At 31.1% G+C, this 24,085-nt stretch overlaps 1 protein-coding gene and 1 long non-coding RNA gene across 2 annotated transcripts in view; one reads left to right on the top strand and one right to left on the bottom strand.

Moving 5' to 3' along the window:
* Positions 1–10,238, top strand: part of LOC139519506 (uncharacterized) — a 33,730-nt gene extending 23,492 nt beyond the window's left edge. Inside the window, exons 7-11 of the mRNA XM_071311628.1 lie at positions 220–382; positions 6,251–6,459; positions 6,753–6,995; positions 7,375–7,419; positions 8,465–10,238. Of these exons, the coding sequence (XP_071167729.1) occupies positions 220–382; positions 6,251–6,459; positions 6,753–6,995; positions 7,375–7,419; positions 8,465–9,453 (1,649 nt within the window). The 3' untranslated portion in view covers positions 9,454–10,238. The remainder of the gene's footprint in view (positions 1–219; positions 383–6,250; positions 6,460–6,752; positions 6,996–7,374; positions 7,420–8,464) is intronic.
* LOC139519511 (uncharacterized) lies at positions 9,507–15,840 on the bottom strand. The gene is made up of 3 exons (XR_011663607.1): positions 15,642–15,840; positions 15,295–15,401; positions 9,507–9,759 (listed from the first exon to the last, which is right to left on the bottom strand). It is a non-coding gene; the product is annotated as an uncharacterized lncRNA (long non-coding RNA).
* Between the last annotated feature and the right edge of the window lie 8,245 nt (positions 15,841–24,085).

Below are 24,085 nucleotides of genomic sequence, written 5' to 3'. Positions count from 1 at the left end.
GTGATTTAAATATCCATAAACATTGATATCAAATATCTCCTAATAGTAAAAAAAAACATAATACAGAAAACAATTATAATGTTCAGTCACCTCGAAAGCGCTCATTCATTTAAGGCCAATTTGAAAAAATGAAGGATCTTGCCGTATACATTATATGGTCACATAACATCTTCTTTTATGTCAAATGCATTCACTAGTTTTAAATTATATACATTGTAGAAGTTGACTTGTCATTATTAGAACCAAGACAATATGTGTTATATAACATAAGTTTATCATGGTCTGAGGCTGGGAAGTATTGTAAAGATAATGGAGGTCATCTGGCTAAATTAGATGGTCCATCTAATATACCAGAAACAGGATACCAAAGCATGGTTAACGTGTACGTACTTCTACATTATATTCAATTATTGAAGTAACCCGTATTTCCTTCCAGGTGAGAGTTGTTTTTTGTTTTGTTTCGTGTTGAGGCCTCACAGTGACTTTGAGATGAAGAACAGCAACACAAACCCGCTCCTTCTGTGTTCTTGTGTGTTTTGTTGTGTATTTACTGATTTAGTGTCATGGATAGATACCCCATATCCTTGTGCATTTCTATTATTAAATAATTTCGAGATGTGTCTCCAAATGCAGATGCTGTTGTTCAATCGCAAAATAAATAATGCATTTATTTATTTTCTCTTGTCTTACAGTTCAGTTTCAGTCTATTTATACATTTATACGTTTATGTCAAGTATTAGTTATCTTTTTAGAGAAACACAACGTTGAAATCACATATTTTAAGAGGCATGTGTAGGAAAAAGTCTCTTACAAAGAAATGAATATGTGGTGTTGTACAGTTGACTTAAAAAGAATACTGCTGTATAGTATATCTTTCTTAGTCTATTTAAAAAGAGGCAGAACATACAAATGGTACATCCAAAACTAATAAATTAAGATGACAGTAGTTTACAGATTGTCAAATTCTAGTCAATTGATAAAAAGACATGTCATAAGTAACAAACAAAAATAGGGGAAAGTGTAGCTTCACCAGAACAAACGTACCCGTAAGACGGCGAAAAGAAAAACCAAACGTTCACAAAATGCAAGACTGTGCAACACAAATCACTTCACAAACTACGGTAATTTCATTCGAACCTGAAGGGTGAGTATATCCTACCCCCTATATGTTTTCAACGGAAAAGACTCCGTTATATCACATTTAACCATATGAATAATTTTATCGTCTGTTTCTGTAAACACTGGTAAGTTTATAAGTATGACAGAGTTGCTTCCCTTGAGTAGAACTTTAGTCGGTCAGATCGCTGACTTCAAACTCAAAGTTATCAGTATAACTAGAGAACAAAAATATATTTTCTAGTTAATTTTTTATGTTCAATATTGATTGTTGTAAATTGTTAAACAAACACCAGTAAATATCATGTAACTTTGTTGCAGTTACTTATTTACGTCAAGAGATATGTGCATTGTTAAGTATATATTAGACCATTAGTTTTCTCGATTGAATTATTTCGAATTTTTAATGGAGGGAGTTTTTATAGCCAACTAAATGGTATGGGGTTTTCTCCTTGGTGAAGGCAGTACGGTTGTCTATAAATGCTTATATATTGTCTCCTATGGAATGAAATACTTCCTCATATTTCTTTATCATGTGTATTTTATGACTAATATAACGATAACGTCGTTAATCAACACTTTTTGACAAACATTCAGCTGTAAAAAAATGCATTTTGCAAATTTCCGTGTTACTTACAAAACAAAGCATACATGTTGTGACAAACCTAAAAACAAAAACAAATTTAACCTTTACAAGAAAATATTATTTTGGTAGCATGGTACATTGTACTTTTTAAACCACATTAGATGAATTGTCAAAAGACCAATAAAATATACATATCCAACGTAGTTCTGTATATATTTGGTTGAACGGTTGACTCTTTGTAGAAACGAACCTCATTTAGGGTGAAGTGGAAAACATTGTTATACAGTTTATTTTTGAAGGACTCTGATTTCTAAAATCTACTTTATTAGAACTTTGGTGGATATCTTCCTCATGTATTCACAAACATATCTTAAAATAGAGCATTGACTTAAGGAAAAGATAGAGGTATTAAAAGTGTATACGTTCTTGCGTCTTTCGTGTAGCTGGTTGATTTTGAAATGATGGAATTAATTTATTTAAGATTTTTTTTCCAAAAGTCATTAAAAATATCGTGCTACGTATATATTTATGGTACTTATCAACCTGATTTGATTTTGAAAATAGTTACAGAATTGTCACTTGGTTTTTTGTTTTTTGTTTTTTGTTTTTTGTTTAAATTTCTTTTAACTTTGAATTAAAAATAGAATTGACAGATTGTCTCGATCAGAACAAAAAACTCTTTCTTATTCTATTATGAAAACATTTCCTAGTAAAAGTATTATTTTATTATTTCATTTAAAAATTAATAAAATGTCATGATTAAATTCGACCGTATTTCTTTCACGTAAAAAAATACAAAATGACGAATTTTATTTTTTAGTACAGAAACAGAAAAATAAGAATCGCCTAATTTTATCATATTGTATAACAAACATTTATTGGACCAGAAAGTACTATCCCTTAAGCAATCTTCCGTTTTCCTACTAAGCCGGTCTTGCTCTGTAAAAATCCATTCATCAACCGGGAAAATTCGTAAATAACCATCTGTGATTTAATTCTCTCATTTATTTTCCAGTTATCTAAATGTCATTATTTTTACAGAACAACAGCCATAAAACAAGTTTTAATTATAGATGTAATATAAAAATGCATAATAATGAAATGAGTACATCAATCTTACATCCATCCTAATAATACCTGAGGCTAATCACTACTAATTAACTCCACTGATCCCCTTTTAACTAAAAAAGTATTACATGCCCTACTTCTCATAAATCAATGAGCGAAAGATGTGGACCATTCATAAAAGTACAGTTAGTACTTATTCATTTGTCATGAAGTGCGATGTTTAATTTAATGAAAACAAAGTTGAGGAGATGAAAACACTTCGGTTTAATTTGTTTATTTTCATACATACTTCATGTTTAATTGAACGTAAGGATGGTTAATGACATTTTGATTGCTAATACACATGCTGATATCTGCAATCAGCTTAAGTATATCATGCTAATCAAACCGAAAATGATAGTCAATTTGAAATGAAAATGAAAACAAAATAGCTTAATTACCCTAAGATACTTGAAAAAGTTACATGAGATTTTAATACGAGACACTATCTCTTTGCGTGAATTCACACTTCTTTAAAATAATTAGTGCCAAGGACATATGGATTAGAGTGAAAACACATTTGATTGCCATGTATTATAGTTGTAATATCAACAGTAAAATACAAATATAACAAGGTTTCTGCAACAAAATATAGGTAAAATGTCCTGAATTATAAACTAGCTGATACATTGGTCTTACGTAGTTCTTCTATTTATATCGTATTCCAGTATTAAATAATTAAGAAAAAAACACATGTCTACAGCAATATTGATATTTGTGCTGTTAAATTTTATGTTTTACAGCAAATATACAGTACGAATTTTTGTCAATTACAAATAAATTGACAAGAGTACCATAATCAATATCTTACAAAGAACCGTCTTGAACGTGACGAAAAAAACGTAAAATGGTAAAAAAAAAAAAAAAAAAAAAAAAAAAAGAAAAACGAACACCAACAAAAATTCAAAACGAAAAGTCCTTTATCAATAGGCAAAATCAAAGCTCAAACACACCACACGAATTGAAAACATCTATCAAATTCTTTGTTTTCCAGGTAATTTCTAATGTAGAAAATGGTAGATTAAACATTGTTTTATAGCTAGGTAAACCTCTTAATTGTATGACAGTCGCATCTAATTCCATTAAATGGATAAAAGCGTAATTTCATTGCAGATATATGTTTTGACATATTTTGACATGTGTGTAAGATTATTTTGTCAAGGCTAGATACACAATATCCTGTCGTTTTACATTACATAAATACAGTGTGTTTCTCGTGAATATTTTTTTTTTATAATAGTTATAATGGATTTATTTTAGATAAAACTTTTCTTTTTTGTATTATGACAAAGGTTGTAAAAGAGGAGCCAAAGATAATAGAGGGACATTCAAACTAATAGATCGAAAATAAAATGTCATGGCTAAAAAAGAAAAAGACAAACAAACAAACAAAAGTACAAAAAAAACCACATAGAAAACTAAAGACTAATAAACACGAACATCACCAAAAAAGTGGGAATTTTCTCAGGTGCGTCTGAAGGGTAAACAGATCCTGCTCAACATGAGGCACCCGTAATAAAAACCCGGTTAATCGTCTTATTCGGTAGACCACGTTCGTGAAAAGGGAACGGGATTGTAGTTACGACACTTAGGAACATATCCGAAACCATTTGTGAAATGGATATTTCATAAAGGTCAATCAACTTTTGATTGCGTCCGTAAAATGTACACAGTAATGTTTTTAACTTCAACATTTGGAAACTTGGTTTAATAGTTTTTGTGTTAGCAGCAACCCTGTATCAAGAAAAGCATGATAGGAAACATATAAATGTTTTAATTATGTAAATGTTTTGAATTGATCCCACTTTGTCCTATATAAAAAAAAAAAGAAGAAAACCTGTAAACAGCAACTTGCTTGTAAAAAACTGTTGCTGTCTACAGGTTTTCGCTATACTCTATTTAGCTTCCTTTCATTTTCATCACATACTTAAGTTGCAGAGATGCTGTTTATAGAGTTCGTAAACTAAGACGATCCATATATATTTATTCAACTATTATTTTCAAGGTTATCAATTAAGTAGTGTAGTAATTCTGAATATGACACTAGGAGTCGATATTAAGAATTGAACGATGGACAGTCAGTGCGTGAATTTTTCTTGCTACCTGATTCGAAGATATTACGAGACGTGAATAATCAAAGTTTATTGATTGGTTAGGACAATCCAAACCTAGTTAATGTCCTTCAATCCCGTAGAGTATCGGAATTTTCCTCTCTATTTTAGCAATTAGATTTTGCCTGGTCATTAATCATGCATATTCATGATATTGGTACACAGGTAACTTTTATCTATAAATAGTCGAATCTTCTGGAGTTTCGTAAACAACAACATTAAACGATATATACTACTTCATAACGTATGACCTCACGTGTGTGGTAAAATTTGTTGATTGATGCACGTGGTTATTCTAGTAAATGAATAAATCTACAAAGCGAGAGCACTTTCCATTTTCATCAGCTAAGAGTCGACTAGCCCTTTTTGAAAGGCTAATGCTTGTAATGCTTATATATTGGTTTTATACATGCTCATACTTTTCGTAGACCGCTTGTGTGATTTAATGAGATTTTATGCTGAATGGCATTTAAACCACGGAAACCATGTTGAAATTTCAGTGGAAATTATGTTTCAATAAGGAATTCAGTGAAGGAAAATTATTGATCGGTACTTGGCGTCTTTTTCTATTGAAACTTTGTTATCTGTTTTAAGCTCTTTTACCATCCAACGATAAAGCTCGACGACCCAAAACTAGTTTTTATAGTTTCCGTTTTTTAGTTGTACAAAAGATTTTGGGGCGGTTGTAAAACGAAAAATCACAAAAATACTGAAATCCGAGGGAAATTGTAATTGATAAAAGTTTCGAACAGCGGTATACTACTGTTGCCTTTATTTAAATCTATGAATATATTATGTTTTCGTTTATTGCTGTAGAACAAATAAGTTGTCGGTTTTCTCTTTTGGATAATTACACAGTTCCTTGTTTTTACAAAAGTATTCTGTTTTTCTATGGCATATGGGTGTTGATGCATCTTGTTATCTTCAGTGTCTTTTTACATCAGATCGAAGGGAGAACATCTAATTTGTGATAGCATAACATATATCCAATTTGGATGTTTGTGTAGTCGATCAGACTACACTATTTTATTATGACAATTTTTGGCTAACATTTTTAGAGTCCCACATACTGTGAATTCATTAATATTTATTGGATACCACTTTTCGTGGATTGTATTGGTACAGGAGAATCACGATTTGAAACGTTCAACAAAATACTAATTGTCTAGGGCTATGTATGCAGACTTTGCCAAAACTACGAAATTAAATATCCAGGAATATGCAGTTTTTCCTCAAACCACGAAAATTTGTATCCACGAAAATAAAATGCATCCATCGTATCAAATAATAATAGCGATATCAGACAAACAGGGTATCTTTTGTATTTTAGGAATGAATTGTTTTGGATTGGCCTTAGGCGAACAGAAAACGTTGGATGGCATTGGTATAACAATACTGATTTGGAATGGTCAAATTTCAAGTATAAGCCTAACGAATTTGACTTTATCAAAGTATGCGGTGCTGTGTCATTGTCTAGTGGTTGGTGGTATAATGAGGTTTGCGATGAAAAGAAACGATTTCTTTGTCAGTACCCTAAAGGTTATTTTGTTATTTTTTTTCTTTATGTTTATCAGAAAAAATACTGCGTTAACAATAAATGTGTAAATCATCAATTCGTCTCCACTTTTATTATGAGCTTTTGACTGTTGTCAGATGGTGAAATATTTGTATTAGTCAAAACTGAAGTAAATCTTTTTTGAAGTAATATAACATGCTGAATTTTGCCTTAGCGATTTCAATCGTAAAAATTCTAAGTATGTTTTAAAGATGCAACCGCTTTTACATATTTGTAGTATGAAAACAACTTGCTTTTCAAACTTTTCTATTTGTAGAGTCGTGTGAATTTATCAGAACTGCTAATGCAAGTATCATGGCATACAATGAAGAACTATATGACGATGTATCTGCAAATTATTGCCAAAATAAGTGTATATCTGCCAAGTTTTGTCTCTCCTATGAGTACAATACCAATAGTAGGGTATGCCAAATAAGTCAGGAGAACAGATGGACTGTTGAACAGTATTATCATACAAATTCTGTTCATTGGAACTATTTTCATAGACGCTGTAGTTTTGGTAAGATATAACAACGTGTACTCACTAGTTTTGTTTGTTAAACAATTTCATTTTACAAAAGAGGTGCGAAAGATACCAAAAGGAGAGTCAAACTTATAGATCGAAATAAACCGACAACGCCATGACTAAAAATGAAATGGACAAACAAATAATAGAAATATAAAGACTAAGCAACACGAACCCCACTAAAAATTAAGGGATGATCTCAGTGTTTACTTGTGATGGTTTACTTTTACAAATTGAGACTTGGATGAAAGAGTTGTCTCATTGACACTCATACCATATCTTCGTATATCTATTGTTATATTGGTTGTTAAATTTGGAATATGGTAATTTAGTTGTAAGGTACAACATCAAAGTGATTAACTTTTTATTCCAGGATATAATACGGTCAAAGAAATAACTACCTTAATGTCTACAATAGGTATGTATATTAACAGAATCGGAAGAATAATTAACAATTTAGCCAAGTCAAAAATACAATTAACATGTCAGTATTGTCATTTATAATTATTGCTGATAAGACAAGGTATAAAATAATGATATCACTCAAATATGGAAATAAAGGAAGATGCAGTCTGTCGTACATGTACAAGGTTGATGCATATATATTATAAATGTCAAACTAAACGGAAATGTATTCACTTTGTTTTCTCTTTTTGATTCTTTGTATCTTAGATCTTCACGGATTAGCGTAACACACGGTATGCGTTAGTAAACAGGTAATAAAAGAATAAATATGGATGAAGTATACCTGTCTCAGATTAAACATTAATAGTCAGAATATCATATCCTTTAAATAGGGTGCGTCTTTGTTCGACATTGACAAAGTACGCGTATAACGATTAATCTTATCTCATATACGTTTCTAAGAATATGATTGGTTAAAAGCAACGGCGCGGAAAAAAATTATATTTCATATGGGGGTAGTAAAGTAGTTTATTTCAATACTTTGTACTGACGTATTTCTTTGTTTTTATAGTGTCTAACATTAAAACACAATAATGACCGCTATTTTGGACAATTTTCCTAGTAAGGCTGTTTGTAATTCTCGCACATTGTTGTAAATATCATTGTATGTGACTGTCACACACGTGAGAGGTCTAGATAGCTATAAAACCTGGGTTAATTCATCATTCGTACAGCTAAATGCCTGTGCCAATATGGAATTAACTGACCCAACATATGTCATATAAGGTCACTAGCATACCATTAAACTGATAATGTATACATACTAGCTCGTGTTAAAATAGATTCGTTATCATGACGAAAGTAAACACAGCTTAGTATACGTTATATATTTTGCTGATTGTTCAAGATCACCCGGCACTTTTTCTCAGCCTTGTCCTTTGGTCTTACGATAGAAATTGTCTTATTCTAAATCATTCCACAAAATTTGTTTTTATATTTATCGGTGGAATAGTTTCCAATAATGAAAAGAAATATGCATTTTTTTATACTATTTGTAGAATCTATTACGACTACATTTATTGGTTCAACAAAAATGAGTGAAATCCTCACGACAGATGACACAATGACTACGTTAGATCCAATAGCGGAAAATGAAAGAATGTTTCAAGAATTAAAACAAGAAATGAAAACAATGAGTGACAAAATAAAAAAGAAACAATTAGAAAAAAGTAAAACAAGTGCAGAAGATAACCGTCCTTCTGCAAAAGGTGTTGGAATAGTAGCAGCAGTAATTCTAATTTCAATATTTGGAAGTGTAGTGTTGATGGATATTTCTACTATAGGTGTACAATGTAAAGAGATTTCAAAAAGAGAAGCACGAAAAATCAGGAGGTATAGAAGTCGAAATGATTCATCATTGTATTCACATAACAATAACAATAGGAATCATTTAGGAATAAAGAATATATCGTGTGATCCTTCCACCAAAATAAGTATCAATACTGAAGCAGCTTCTTCAGATTCTATTGACATTTCAGTAATTAGTGATAAATTAGACAAACAGGATGAGTATGGTAAACTGGTCTCGTTACATTGCACAAAAGAAGTGAATGACAATAAATTAGCAGTAACAAATAAATCAAACGAAAGACACGTCTGTAACTTCGAACTCATTGAAGTACTCCCAGACAGCCAAACTATAACAAATGAGACCTTGTCATCAAATCATGTTCGAACAGATAGTTGTTCTAGTGATGGCAAAACACAAATGACTATACAACATACGGAAACTTTATCTTCTGGGGATGTAGATGTACAAATCGAAACAGAAGCCAATGTGGCTCAATCATCAAAATCGTCTGTTATGTTAAACATTGATAAACCTATAATGAAACCTAATGCAGAACTAGAAATGGCTATATGTGAATCGAATGTTTTGAGCACACAAGCAAAAATAGTTTATGAGGAATGCAGTAAATCAAATGAAATCGAAAATGGTATCGTAGACCCTATTGAACATAAAAATAAAGTTATTACATACCTTTAATGTATAAATGTATATGCAAATACTATATCAATTCATATGCAAACAACAAAATGTAAATGTTCTAATTTTTATTTGATACATAAACCAAAGCTAGGACAATCGTGTCTTTACGTTTTATTCCAATCATTTCTATAATAGGAAGTTTTAATTGTTATCACTCTGTCTTTTGTTTTAGTCCTGTAAAGGATAACTTGATTGGATGATAGGTATCTCCTATTTTTACATAATCTGGGTATCCAATTTTAATGGTCAGTCCAAAATCTATCGGCGTATTCGATACCTTCATAGGATGCTTATTCTTTCCAACTGAAAAGAGCAAATGATAAAATTATGTTTTACATGTATATACTATAAAACAATAGACAAAAAAAAACAATCCTTGAAACGTCATCCGTTAGTCCGTCCATATATTGAGTTGCAGGTACAATTTTTGGTTTCAGCAGATAGTTTAACAAGACTTTATGAGCATGTTAACTTGAAACTAAGACCACATGTCCTTTATGATTAGAATATTACGTATGTGTGTGTCAATTTTGTGTAGACTAAGATTGATGTTGAATATCCTAAATAGGAGGCATATGTAACAACAGTATTTTAAAACGTTTAAAGCGCCGGTTTATGCAGAATGCCACAGTTTTTAAACTGTATGTTTCTGACTGTGATAATACTTAATAATTATTATGCAGAAAGCGATGTTCTATTCACACATATGACGAAATTTGACTGGTAAATGAATGTATTGCAATCTTATACATTGTAATGAAATTAATTACTACAATAACGAATATAAATGAGCGTTTATTTTTTTCTGAAATAAAATGCTTATACATTTAACTACAATAATGAATTAGAAATGTATCATGTATTATATTATATTTCAGACGTGACAGACTCGTGTCTGTCGTGCATGTAATGTAAATATATAAAAATATTATATATTAATGTATTGTCACTTTTAATATATGCATGTAGATATGCAGTTCTTTTCAATGAACGCTTGTTATGCATTCTAAACAAATTCCAATGTTCAGCAAACTAGGCTTCATGGAGACTGTTGCAAAACCACGAAATCAAATATCCACAAAATGTAAGTTTTCGCTTATCCAAAAAAATGATACCCATGAAAATAAATTAATCCACAGTTTAGTAATAAATTCCTTAAAATTTAATGTTAAGAGGGAGATATATATTCCATATGTATGCGCTGCTGATATTTGTCCACCTTTGATGGAACATTGTTCGTGTCTTTTGTAGTAATGTTAACTTATAAACTGCCTCTCCGTGTCAATGACTACATGTAAGTCAAGCTATCATGATATTATGATGTTACATTATTGTTTCAGGTAAGGGTGAAGGTTGGTATCTATAATTCAGGAACCTGATGTTCAGTTTTTGTCTTTTGTTGATGTGGTGCATAGTACGTGTTTCTTGTTTCTCGCTTTCCAGATAGATTAGACCACTGGCCCCGTTTGAATGGTTTTACACAAGTCAGTTTTGGGGCTTTAATAGCTTGTTGTTCGGTGGGAGTCAAGGCTCCGTGTTAAATATCGTACTTCGACCTATAATGGTTTTTCCTTTACAAATTGTGACTTGGATGGAGCGTTGTCCCATTGGCACTCATACCACATCTTCTTATATCTAGGAATCACATCTTACTGTTTTTGTCATATATTTCTGATTCAAGTTCAATAGGCTAGATACTATAACAACTATAATTAAAAAAAACTTTATAAGAAAAAGGCCTATTAACTAATATGTCAGACTTAAGATTCTTAAAATTGTCAAGCAGTTGCGCTTAATCAAAACAGTCAGGGTCAAAATCATAAAACGAAAACGCACTGAAAACACAAAATTCCAAAACATGTCAAATCTGACTAGAATCAAATTCATAATAGTGTGGTCGACGGTAACACGTTTGTTAGTAATTATACTGAAAAATTTACCTATAACTTGTTTGTCGTTAGCGATGATTTTATGCTCACTCAGTCTATCGGAAGCCTTCAAGTGGGGATTTAAATAATCACTTGTTACATATTTTAATACATAAAATGAAACTTGTTTTAGATAATTTTTATACCATCACTTACAACAGTTTCACTTTTAAGAATAATAATGTTCAGAGCTGATATCAATAAATAATATAAAAAAAATAAGTTTATTCATTCAATGTAAAAATAAACAACTTTTAAGTTAATTGGGACCCGCGTTATTTCACAAAATATCTTATTGAAACTTCTACGGTGTGATCATTTAGAATGAAATTCAAAACAGTGTGGCTGTGGCCATTGATTGACACATTAAATTCATCCATTGACTGGGACAATTTATGTGAACATTTGTCTTAACGACCACTGTTCACGACGTACCTACGATAGACATTTAAACTATGGGGTCACCAAAGGTTCTCAACACCTTAATAAAGTAATTCGAAAAATTAATCAGAAATAACACGATGTTTTGATTTATATAATTGATTAAATTAAAGGTTATTCCTGATTAATTTTTCGATTTTTTTTATAATAAAAGGCGTTAAGAAACCTTTGGTGACCCCACAGTTTAAATGTCTATCGTAGGTACGTCGTGAACAGTGGTCGTTACAGACAAACGTTCACATAAATTGTCCCAGTCAATGGATGAATTTAATGTGTCAATCAATGGCCACAGCCACACTGTTTTGAATTTCATTCTAAGAATGGTCTACTATTTATTCAATGCTAACCATGTGGACTTTGTTTGTGAAAAGTTACCGATTTTGTTTTATACCATAAATCGATTCGTTCATTCAGATATTTGTCAGTTTGACTTAGCTCTTCAGTCCAACACTCAACTTCTCACGAAATTAGTATTTTTCTTACAAAAATTACATTCATGTGATGTATTCTTTTGAAGGAGAATGAATGTTGCACCTTATTTTATTTTTTGTCGTTTTTTTTTTGTGTTTGTATCATTGAAGTATAAGACGACCTGACTCCCCTTTATTCAAATTTAAAAACATACGAGATGGCATTCATGACACCAATATAACTAAATTAAACTTACAGCAGAAGAAAGATAATGAACATCGCTTTTATAGTCTACTAAATATCGAAGTCACAAAGTAGTCTTTTTAAAAATGATGTAAATTTATAAAGGAAACAACAAACAAAATAGTTCGAATATTTATATTGGAAAAAGTAATTGAAAATCAAACTGTTGAATTTTTCCGAATTTTTAATTTTGGTCGAATTTTTTAAAATCAATAAATCTTGTATTCTTGTTAGAAGTTGCACTGTGTAGTTTATACTCTTATATTTTCAATGCCACATAAATCCAACACAGACACAAAAATGGTAGGCTTAAGAAATAATTGATGCAAACTATACTTTATTGTAGTTTTAACATGGGTAGGCATTATATTCGTGATAATTTTTGCCAGGCGATATAGAAAAACTATTATAAAAAGTGTACTAGTTCAGTGAAAATGTATGTCATGCTTAACTCCTTAACAAATAAATGAAAAAAAAATTAATAACATACAAGACTACCAAAGGCCAGAGACTCGAGCAAAAAAATGCGTCCTGTATGATTTTGTAAAAAAAACAGAAGGTGGAAAACAAAATGGTCTGTCCAATGGAAAAATCGAGGCCAAAAAAGATGAAAGGTGCATAATAGAAACATAGAAGCTGGTTGCAAAAGTTGACGACAAGATCTATTTTATAACTTGAGTATGTATGGCCTAATACTATTAACCTGAAATAAATATATTTATAGCAATTCCCTTGATACGGAAGATCTACATGTTGCCTTGTGCTTTTTTTGCTCTTTGGTTGGGTTGTTGTCACTATGACAATTCAATTCTCATTCTTATCATAGATATAACTGCATGTAAAAATAATAATATGAGGTGCGAAAGACAACCAGACATATTTTTCCAGGTCCCCGTATGGCCTTCAACTATTAACAGATCATTAGCAAAATACACACTTTATAGGATGAAAGCTCAAAGAGGTCTGGGAATGTAAAAACAAACACGAAAGTTGAGTGAGAGAAAAAAAATAGGAATACCGCATGAAAATTGGAAAATGGTCCGCAATATTACTTAAGTCCACTCACTAAGTTGAAATCAAAGACCTGGCGAATTTTAGCCTTTTCCAATGAATGTGAGGTATGTTTAAAAAAAAATATGGTCTGTTTAGACATTTTTAGAATGAAATTCAAAACAGTGTAGCTGTGACCATTGATTGACACATTAAATTCATTCATTGACTGGGACAATCTTAGGTGAACGTTTTTCTGAAACGACCGCTGTTCACGACGTACCTGTCTTTAAAATGTACATAGTGAGCAGTGGTCGTTACATACTAAATTTTCCCAGTCAATGGATGAATTTAATGTGTCAATTAATGGCCACAGCTACACTGTTTTGAATTTCATTCTATGGTAATCTTTGCTTGGGAAATAAACACCTTTTTTGTTTTAGAAAGATGTTGAATAAAGTAAACAGTAGTATACCGCCGTTCGAAAGTCCTAAATCGATTGAGAGAAAACAAATCCGGGTACCAAACTAAAACCGAGTAAAACACATCAACTGTAAGAACATTTTTTTCATAATCGCTTACTTTACTAACATACCCGTGCCAAAGATATTTCATGCTAGCACCGAATTAATAACTTCTATGTAGAGCTTACTCTCGGGGGCAAACCGTAGTCACCAAAAAAATTTCAATGACAGAAAATATTTTTAAAGAAGAACGTGAATTTATGTACTATTTATAGTATACTGCTGTTCAAAAGTCATAAATCGTTAGAGAGAAAACAAATCCCAGTTACAAACTAAAACCGAGGAAAACAAAGGAATACCAAGTACATTGAGTGCAACAAAAACAAACGCCAAAATACATAGAAACGAACTTTATGACAATATTATTCATGCGACAATTCATTAAGACACAGTTTACATATTAGCATTTTTGGTGTATAACAATACGAAGAAAAGATCAGAGAAAATTAACATTGTACATGATGTTCTGATTCTTCATTCTATAAGCCTATAGGTGGAATCTGTTGGTAAATGTAACAATAATTATAACATCAATAAGAAGTAACGTGACTTGAAATAGAATTAATATATGTCAACAATACAAAGGAGTAGGTCCGGTAAGGATCGATTTTGGTCTCAAATTTCAGGTTCATCTGACGAAAGATTTTGACCACTTTTTAAACACTTAAGTGTCTATTTCATTTAAATCAATTAGTGTATGTGAAAGATTTTAACTGAGTTAGTCATTAAAAACGATCCGATTCAAGCTCAAATATGAAAAATCTACCAAATATGCCGAAAAATGTCACTTTTCATATGGTTTTTGTCAAAAATGAAAGTGGCCGCATCCGTGTTCATCCTCAACCTTTATATATGTTATGTATTATCATAAAATACAACTTACATTTCAATATTAAGGATGAACACGAATGCGGCCACTTTCGTTTTACACGAAAACCGTCTAGAATTTAGCTAAAATGCTATAATTGTGAAGATTTCAGTAATTTAACATGACTTAATGGTGCTAATAACCGAAATATGTGCATTGTATTGTCAAAAACAGCCAATATTCATTCTACTGAAAAGTTTACATTGTAACAACTTTGTAAAACTGCTATATTTTGGGGCCAAAAAGGGGTCTTACTGGATCTACTCCTTTAACAGAAAGTATATATATATATTTTTTTTTTATATTTTTGTTATTTTCGATTCATTTTTTTTCATAATTGATGCTCGATTAACACCAGAAAGATGCGATTTGTAGTTAGTTGCATGACATTTTAGACTTAAATATATAAATATAGGTATGGTAAACAACTAACCTGCATGTGAATGTGAATGTGAATGAGACGGTTTTCGATGTACAGCTGCAATAGTGTTAATCATAAGAACTATTGTCAAAATGTACCAAAGTATATGTCCACACATCCTGAAAAAAAAAATATTTGATATTTTTAATTTTACTTCATTCGGTCATCTAATCAATGTTGATTGACATACTTTCAAAATGTATAGCTTTTCAAAACATTTAACACACATATATATAACGAAGACTTCCTAAATTTCAGCGAAAAAAAAAGAGTTTAAAGTTTTTGATATTTTTTTCTTAGTGTCCAATAACTTATTAAAACATGTTAAACTTATAAAGTTTTTTTTTGTATTAACTTACTTGTATTTTTGTTGATGTTTTGTTTCCTCCACAAAATACACGTGTGTAATTTATTGTTCATGCGGAGGCCGGAAGCATCATTAAACCCACACCTTTGTCTATGCTCGTTAAATTAAAACTGCAGTCTATTCTGACAGAGTAATAAACATAACAGTAATATGAGTATAATATATTATCAGCCTTTGTTACGTTACATAACTTTTTATATTCAATTGTTGTCAATGCGCGCTTAATTTATAAAGGCGTGATATTATTGTCTGACCTATGTTTATACATTGACATTATTTAATTTAAAAAATTATCGTTGACAAGCTATATGTATATCATATAGCATAAATTATTCTAAATAAGTGTGGTAATGACATACCTTGTTTATATCCTGTCCTTTGAATGGTTCAATTAAGCCTTAAGCAATGTTCGAGCTTGAAGATGTATTACGTCTATTGTTCTTTGTTTGAAAAGTTATTTCTATGTCCATCCGATAAGGTTGCAGATCAAAAGTAAATATAGTTTTCTTCTTTTATGCACCTAGATTTAAAGGAACATATGTGCGAAGAGTATATTACTTTCAATATTCTACATGTAATGCATTTGTACGAGTAATCTAAATTATTTTGTTAGAAGGAAAACAATGTAGCGACTAATCAGAAGAAAACTTGTGCTGGAATAAAATTGAGAAAGGAAATAGGGAATGTGTCAAAGCGACAACAAGCCGACAATAGAGCAGACAAGAGCCGAAGGCCACAAATGGGTGTTCAATGTAGCGAGAAACTCCCGCACCCGTAAGCGTCCTTCAGCTGGCCTCTTAAAAAATATGTATACTGGTACAGTGATAATTGACGTCATACTAAACTCCGAATTATACACAAGAAACTAAAATTAAAATCATGCAAGACTAACAAAGGCTCCTGACTTGGGACAGGCGCAACATTGCGGCGGGGTTAAACATGTTTATAAGATCTCAACCCTCACCCTATACCTCTAGCCAATGTAGAAAAGTAAACGCATATAACAATACGCACAATAAAATTCATTCAAGAGAAGTCCGAGTCCGGTGTCAGAAGATGTAACAAAAGAAAATAAATAAAATGACAATAATTCATAAATTACAACAGATTACTAGCAGTTAACTGATATACCAGCTCCAGACCTGCCAATAAGAAAATAATTTCGTTTGAAAATAGATGCTGGAATGGGACAAAGCTTTCAAGTTTTTATAACCTTCTTGAATACCTATGTTCATATGTTGCACATTTTCGCAAGATAATTCGGTCCTATATTTTTTACTTTCTGTTCATTTAAAAGTTACATGTTTTTATCTCTCTAAAACACCATTATTTAAACATTTCTAACTGTTGGTTACCAGGCTTATTAACAAAAAAATTATCTTATAAAGCCAGTTATCAACCTGTTTGTGTTATGATACAAGGTAAGGTTTCATAATAATAAACTGTTATTGCTAGTGTTAGTGTTAGGGTAAAAGTTATTTCAATGTCGATATTATAATCATCAACTTCAACATTCATCACAATTTTTCAATTTTTTTGAAACGTTACTGATTACAATGAAAATGATTCGAGCGTATACAAAACATGCATCTGACGCAAAAAGAACATTTCAATCCTGATTTTATCTATGCCTTGATCAAAACAAGACCACCATCAACCTTTAAAGAAATATACCACATCAATAGCATACAAAGTATCTTCAAGATCTGCATGTTGGATTGTTTTTTCTACTGTTCAATGGAATCAAACTATGTTTTCCACTTCTCCTTTAAAATCTTTATTTCTTTAAAGAAATTGAAAAAAAACATCCCTTAGTCCCACTTGTGTACCAAGTCAAGAATATGGCAATTGTTATCAAGTAGACTGTTTCTGATTTTTTTTTTTGGCTTTTGTTTTTGTTGCAGATCAGTGTTTCTGTTGTTCCATTGTTTTCCCGTTATAGTTTGAAACTCGGAATTTGTTTTCGCTTAATCAATTTTTTACTATTGAACAGTGAAATGCTTCTATAATCTTTCATTATCTTCAATCTGTACGTATAACCATACCTTCCTAAACCTGTACGACCTTTTGCTTGGGATCGATCGATATGGTATGAAAGCATGTTATTATGTCTTGATGACAAAGCCGCCAGATACATGATAGACCACTTGGTTATTTAGAAAGGGTATTAGTATAATATCTGCTTTCATGTTATATCTCTAGTTTGAATGATCGATATCTTTGCTTGTGCATGTTCGCAAAACGTTCATTTTCTTTAAAACTGTATATGGAACGTAAATGATTCAAAATATTAAGGTTTTTGTCCCGGTTTTTGAACCTTTGTATTTCATTTGACCTTCCAACTTGTTTGATTAGAGCGCCACTAATCAGGTATTACGTAGTCTATACGTGCGTCTGGTGTATATAATAATAAAACTGGTATATTTGTACTTTTCAAATATTTGGCTTCCACAACTTTTGGTCCTGAGCCGATACATTTACGTGAGAAAAAACGTGCAACAAAAATACGACGGCAAATACACAAGGAGGAAGTCAATTAAAATTGACAAAAAACAAAAGTTTTTTATCAACTGTCGGATGAAAATCAACTGTCATATTCCTGATTTTGTACAGACATTTTCCGAAAAACGTCCTGTCAAACCTTGTTCTATAGATAGCGAGGCCTCCCACTTGTTTATTTTGAAACGTGTTTCGATGTAACAGGTTAATTTATTTATTCTAACAATCATGCATTGTACTATGAAATAACCGAATTATATCCTCCAAATTTAGCGAACTGCATGTTATGATTAAAAAATCTCTTAAATTCATATTATTGGATTGTACATTTTATTGAAAATAAAGAAAGTTACATACAGACACGGGATAAACCATATCATAAATTGTTTTACCAATGGATGTGGTCATACCAAGTCGTTTGGTACGTTTTCTGCATTATCTATAAAAAAATGAATTACTTGTAAACAAAACACACAGGTTTGATTAATGAAAACGCACTAACAATTCAAAATAATCTTGGAAAACAAATTCAATTTTTGTTTGACTCATTTTTAAGTCCTCTTATAAAGGCAGCTTAACCAGCTGATATGAATAGTAAATTGTTGAAATTGTGAAATGAAAAATTAGCACTACCCTTCAGTAAATCCCTTAGACTCCTTATATAACTAATTGTACATACTTTCAAATCTAATTGCCATGTTAATGGCTTTGTTTTGTCAAATGCAGGTCGAAGCATGAATTGCAGTTTTAAATTCTGATTTGAAAACAAAATAACACTACTTTTTTGTATACATTCAACAATACCGATAATATTCAACTCTGGTGGTTAATTTAAAGTTGTTATACATGTTTTGAATGTTACTAATATTGTTCAATGTAAAAGGATTTTAAGTTTTTTTATTTGGACCGAAAACAGTTGAAATGCTTGGATAATCTCGCCTTTTCCCAGTTTCTATGCCTCATTCATCAATAAGACATGAATCTAATACTGTTTATATATTTTGTCTCACATAGTCATATGTGGGCTTCAAACTCCAAGATGACTTTATTATGTCTTGATCAACACCAGACCACCTTGGGCACCTTTCAGTCTGTAAAATAATATACGTGCTCCTAAAGATACTGAGGAACATTTAAACCCAGAAATCGATTTAAACACCTTACAACACCATGGCTCGAACAGAAAAAGGCAAACAACAATACACAAAACATAAACAAAAACAAAATATTGGGCAATAGATTCAGGAAATTGACATCCCTTGCTTGTGGTTTCGCCTTATGCTTAGATATTCTAGATCAAAATAACCTAATTAGACTTTATAGTCATCATTGCAAACTTTATATTATTGCTAAAATAACAACCAGTTTTCAGTTAATACAGAATCAATGAAACACTTTTTATCCCTTCCCGTTTGAAAATTAAATCTGTTCAAGACAGTCAAAAATAACCTGAAGATATATGAGTTGTTAGTGTCTAATCATTAAACATACAGTGGTTCTGGAGCCAGTATGTTAATTGCATATTGGTTTCTTAATTCTTATGTATGTTGCTTAATTTCCCCATCTTGCTATGTTTCTTTTATATGTTCCTATATTATTTCTCCTTGCACTTGTCCAACTATTTTTCTGTGATGCAGTTAGATCATAATATGGTATGATATCATGTTGTTATGTCTTTATAATATATATCAAAATGGTAGACCACTTTGCTATCTGGAATACATACTTCCCATTTCCATTCTCAATTCCCATGACACATTCCCCATTTCCATTCTCAATTTTATTATATTATATTTTAATTTATAAATAGCGAAATCCATTTTAGTGCAAATCGAAAACCTGGTATTATATAATATTCAAAGATCTTATTACAGTGTTTAATCATGTCCTTTTTAATATTCTGTAAAATTTATTTGAAACATTTTTACTTGAGTGATTTAAAGGAGCAATATATGTCAAATTAATGTTCCCTCACTTAAATTCTCATGATTAATTTATAACATATACTTCAACGTATATTCAAGTTACAAAAATCCCAAAATAAACAATAAACAATGCGAGGATTCGTACTTATGTATCATCATTTCGTGCTAATGTTAGATCTGACGCTATCTAATTATCAATGGAGAGAACGAACGCTGCCGATAGTAATATAACGCGATATAAGCATACATGTTAATTTGAATATATAAATAAACTGCCACTCACTTGCAATCGCATAATGATGATATTTCTATGACATTTTTATTTCATGTAACTGTCATTAATTAAAATCATATGTAAATCATCTTTTTTTTGTTTTAGGAGAAAGATTAATTGTGGGCTATACGGTTATTTCAGGTGGCATTTGTTTTGAATTCACTTTTCAATGTTTACATTTTTTTTCCAAACGAATGACCATACCAGCAACCAATTTAGCTAAGGGTAACATTAATGGTTTCATAAATACGGATTAAAGTGAGGTTTGAATATTAAATTGCAAGTCAATTACACATTTCAGATGTTTTGTTCCCCAATGCTCTTCAACTTCGTACTTTATTTGCCCTTTTTAATTTTTTGGGATTCGAGTGTCACTGACGAGTCTTTTGTAGACGAAACGCGCGTCTGGTGTACATACACAATTTAACCCTGGTATCTATATATGGTGAGTTTATGTATAGCTTATTTATGACCAATTTTAACCAAACCGAATGATAACAGCGTAATATTATTTATATTTTCTTCACATAAAAGATCCAATGCTATCAGTTTTAATCAATAAAAATGTTATCTTGAAATTATTACTTTACCTAATTGGTTAAGATTCATTTGGAGTATATATATAATTTGGAATAGTTCAGGAAGGAGACAGGTAATTAAATGACAGTATAGGTATTCTCAACATCTAAATCTGATCGATGAAAATGTTGCTACACATTTTTAGTAAAATTTGAAACAAGCATTATGAATAATTTATTTTACCGAATCCGCATCTCGCGATTGAAATTGTATAAATTATTTATGTATAGGGTTAATTGCATATTATCAGTTTAACATAGTAACCACGAAATCCAAAAAAAACTGTAAAAGCTGGCGCTATTTTTATGATACTGCCAAGCACTACATATATTTTTGGAAAGATTAAACTTGTCAACTTATAAATGTTTGAAACAAAAACAAAACATATTCAAATGTGTGGTCTAATTCGTAGTTATGCATTTTTAGAGTTGAACATTTGTTTATGGTTAGAAACTAAATATTCATATTTACTTATAAATGTTTTTCAGTTTTTTGTAGTTACCTTCTATTCCATTGACAATTTCCTATATTTTTTTTTATAATCAAACAATAAATAAACGCTGTTCTGATGCAGTTGTATTGAACAAGAACTATAGATTTATGTCAAATTGATCATATTGACCATAGAACAAATTTTAGCGGTATACTACTGTTGCCTTTATTTACCATTTATTGTCAAACTTTGAATGGTGGACCAAATGTTATTGAACCACTTTTATTTTAAAGTTTACTGTTATCGTGAGACTTGTTGCTGAAATGGTTTTGATAACGAGGTGTAACAGGAATGTGTGGTGTTAAAAATAGACAATTACTTGGACCTAGTAACTTGCATGACAACATCTCCGCTGTTGGAATAAGACACAAGTCCGATATTTAATCATTTTGGGGTGATATACGTGTAGTTATAATACAAGTAAGGCGGGTGATCATTGATATAAGTTCGACTGCCTGACGCTCACTTAAGTAAAAACTCAAGAAAACTATTTTAAATTAAGGATTTTGTTAGGTTATATTATAACTTCATAATTAGAAACAAGGTCATAATTTGACGACTAAACCATATCATTAGCACTTAATGGATTAACAATAGAAGATCGTGGATGTTAGTACTAATTTAAGTTACCAATGATGGCTTCCACAATGAATATTAATAATCTTACAAACAGAATGTTTAATCAAAATATAGGTAATAACGTTTTAAAATGATTCTGAAAGACTGCGAATGTCAATAAAATTACATGGACGAAAACAAAAAATTCACAAAAATACTGAAAATGACCATACCAAGTCAAGAATATCACTGTTGTTATCCATTCGTTTGATGTGTTTGATCTTTTGATTTTGCCATTTGATTCGGGACTTTTGTGATTTTACTTTATACTGAACTCCCCGTAAATTCAAAACGGAAAGTCCCTAATCAAACGGCAAAATCAAAAGCTCAAACGCATCAAACGAATAGATAAAAACTGTTATATTCCTGACTTAGTACACGGGTATTTTCTTATGTAGAAAATATTGCAAATCCCATGCATTTGACACAATAATTATTAGTTTAAATATATTGTTTAGACGACAATTAATGACAGATTACTTCATCAGTTCAAAATAGTATACAGAATCGAAATTTGTCAAAGAGATAACAACCTGATCAATGAGAAAACAGCACAAAGCCACCAATGGTGGTTCTTTAGCACAGCGAGAAAATTCTGCTTAGTCGAGGGCTTTATATTCACTCAAAATAATACAAATTAACCAAACAAAAAACACACACAAGACTAGAAAAGGCTGGATGTTCCTGACTTGGGATAGGCGCTAACATACGGCTGGATAAAACATGTAAGATCTCAAACCGACCTTTAACTATTATAGATACTATGGTAGCAAGATCTTTGTATATTGTACTAGCATAAAAACATAAATACATTAAAATGTTACAAACTATGGCTGGTGAGCTTAAAATAGAATGGCTTATTGTTTGGATTCATATATAGCAGTGAAAGAGGAAATGGTATACATTTTATTTGTATTGCCATCATACTTAAAATAGGTAATTAGATATACAAATAACATAATTACTGACAGAAAAAATATTCCAGATTGAATAATGGATTACTAATCTTGACCTCTTCTTTCAAAATAAGACTATATATGCAAAATACTGATCTAAAAGTACTGTACATGAAGTCCCTGAAAGCGAGGTCAAACTTGATTACAAATAATGAATAAATCATGCTTCCCTGACTAAAATTTCAATCAGTACACATCCAACGAATTAAGTGTAGAGACATAATAAACAGTCTGTAAAAACATGACCTTGCCTAATGCCTATATACATGGTGTGAATATAAGTGTTCATAACTGTTTAGGAATACAAAATTATTTTGTAAAAGTTCAATGTATTTATATATCATTGTTAGTACTGATAAAATCAGATCGTATTACAGTAATAATTGATAACTTTTTGAAAAGTCTGTTAAATTTACTTGCACAGCATTTTTAGACTCGACTGGTTTAAGCATACTGCTCTTTGTCTATTGTTAGAAAACAACATGTTAACATTTAGATCTGTATCTGTATTTCCCACTTGTGTAATTAGGATGGGTACGTCACAGATTCCTTTCGGCTATTATGTGACGGGTTGGTCTGCGCACAATTAGTTGCGCTTGCTGAGGAGTGCTGATTTAAACTCCTCTGCAGTAGATGTATATCATTTTTGTTTTTGTTTAGTTAACAATTTTATTCCCACACCTCGTTTTATACTAACATTCTGATGCAGCCTCACTGATAAGCTAATATAGAATAGTGGAAAATTTACTAATAAAACACAACATTTCACCATTTAAAAAATAATGTGTCCCAAGTACACACAGATGCCCCGCCCCATCCGCACTATCATTTTTTATGTTCAGTGGACCTTGAAAATGGGATAAAATCTCTAATTTGGCATTGAAATTAAAAAGATCATATCATCGGGAACATGTGTACTAGTTTTCTATTTGATTGGACATCAACTTCATAAAAAACTACCCCGACCAAAAACTGTAACCTGAAGCGGGACAGACGGATGGACAGACGCACAGACGCAGACCAGAAAACATAATGCCCATAAATAGGGCATAAAAATAATGTTGGGAATAGTGACCTTAATGCTACTGAACC

Source organism: Mytilus edulis, chromosome 4 (assembly GCF_963676685.1).
Source record: "Mytilus edulis chromosome 4, xbMytEdul2.2, whole genome shotgun sequence".
NCBI classification, from domain to species: domain Eukaryota; kingdom Metazoa; phylum Mollusca; class Bivalvia; order Mytilida; family Mytilidae; genus Mytilus; species Mytilus edulis.
This window is presented reverse-complemented; position numbering and strand designations above follow the sequence as displayed.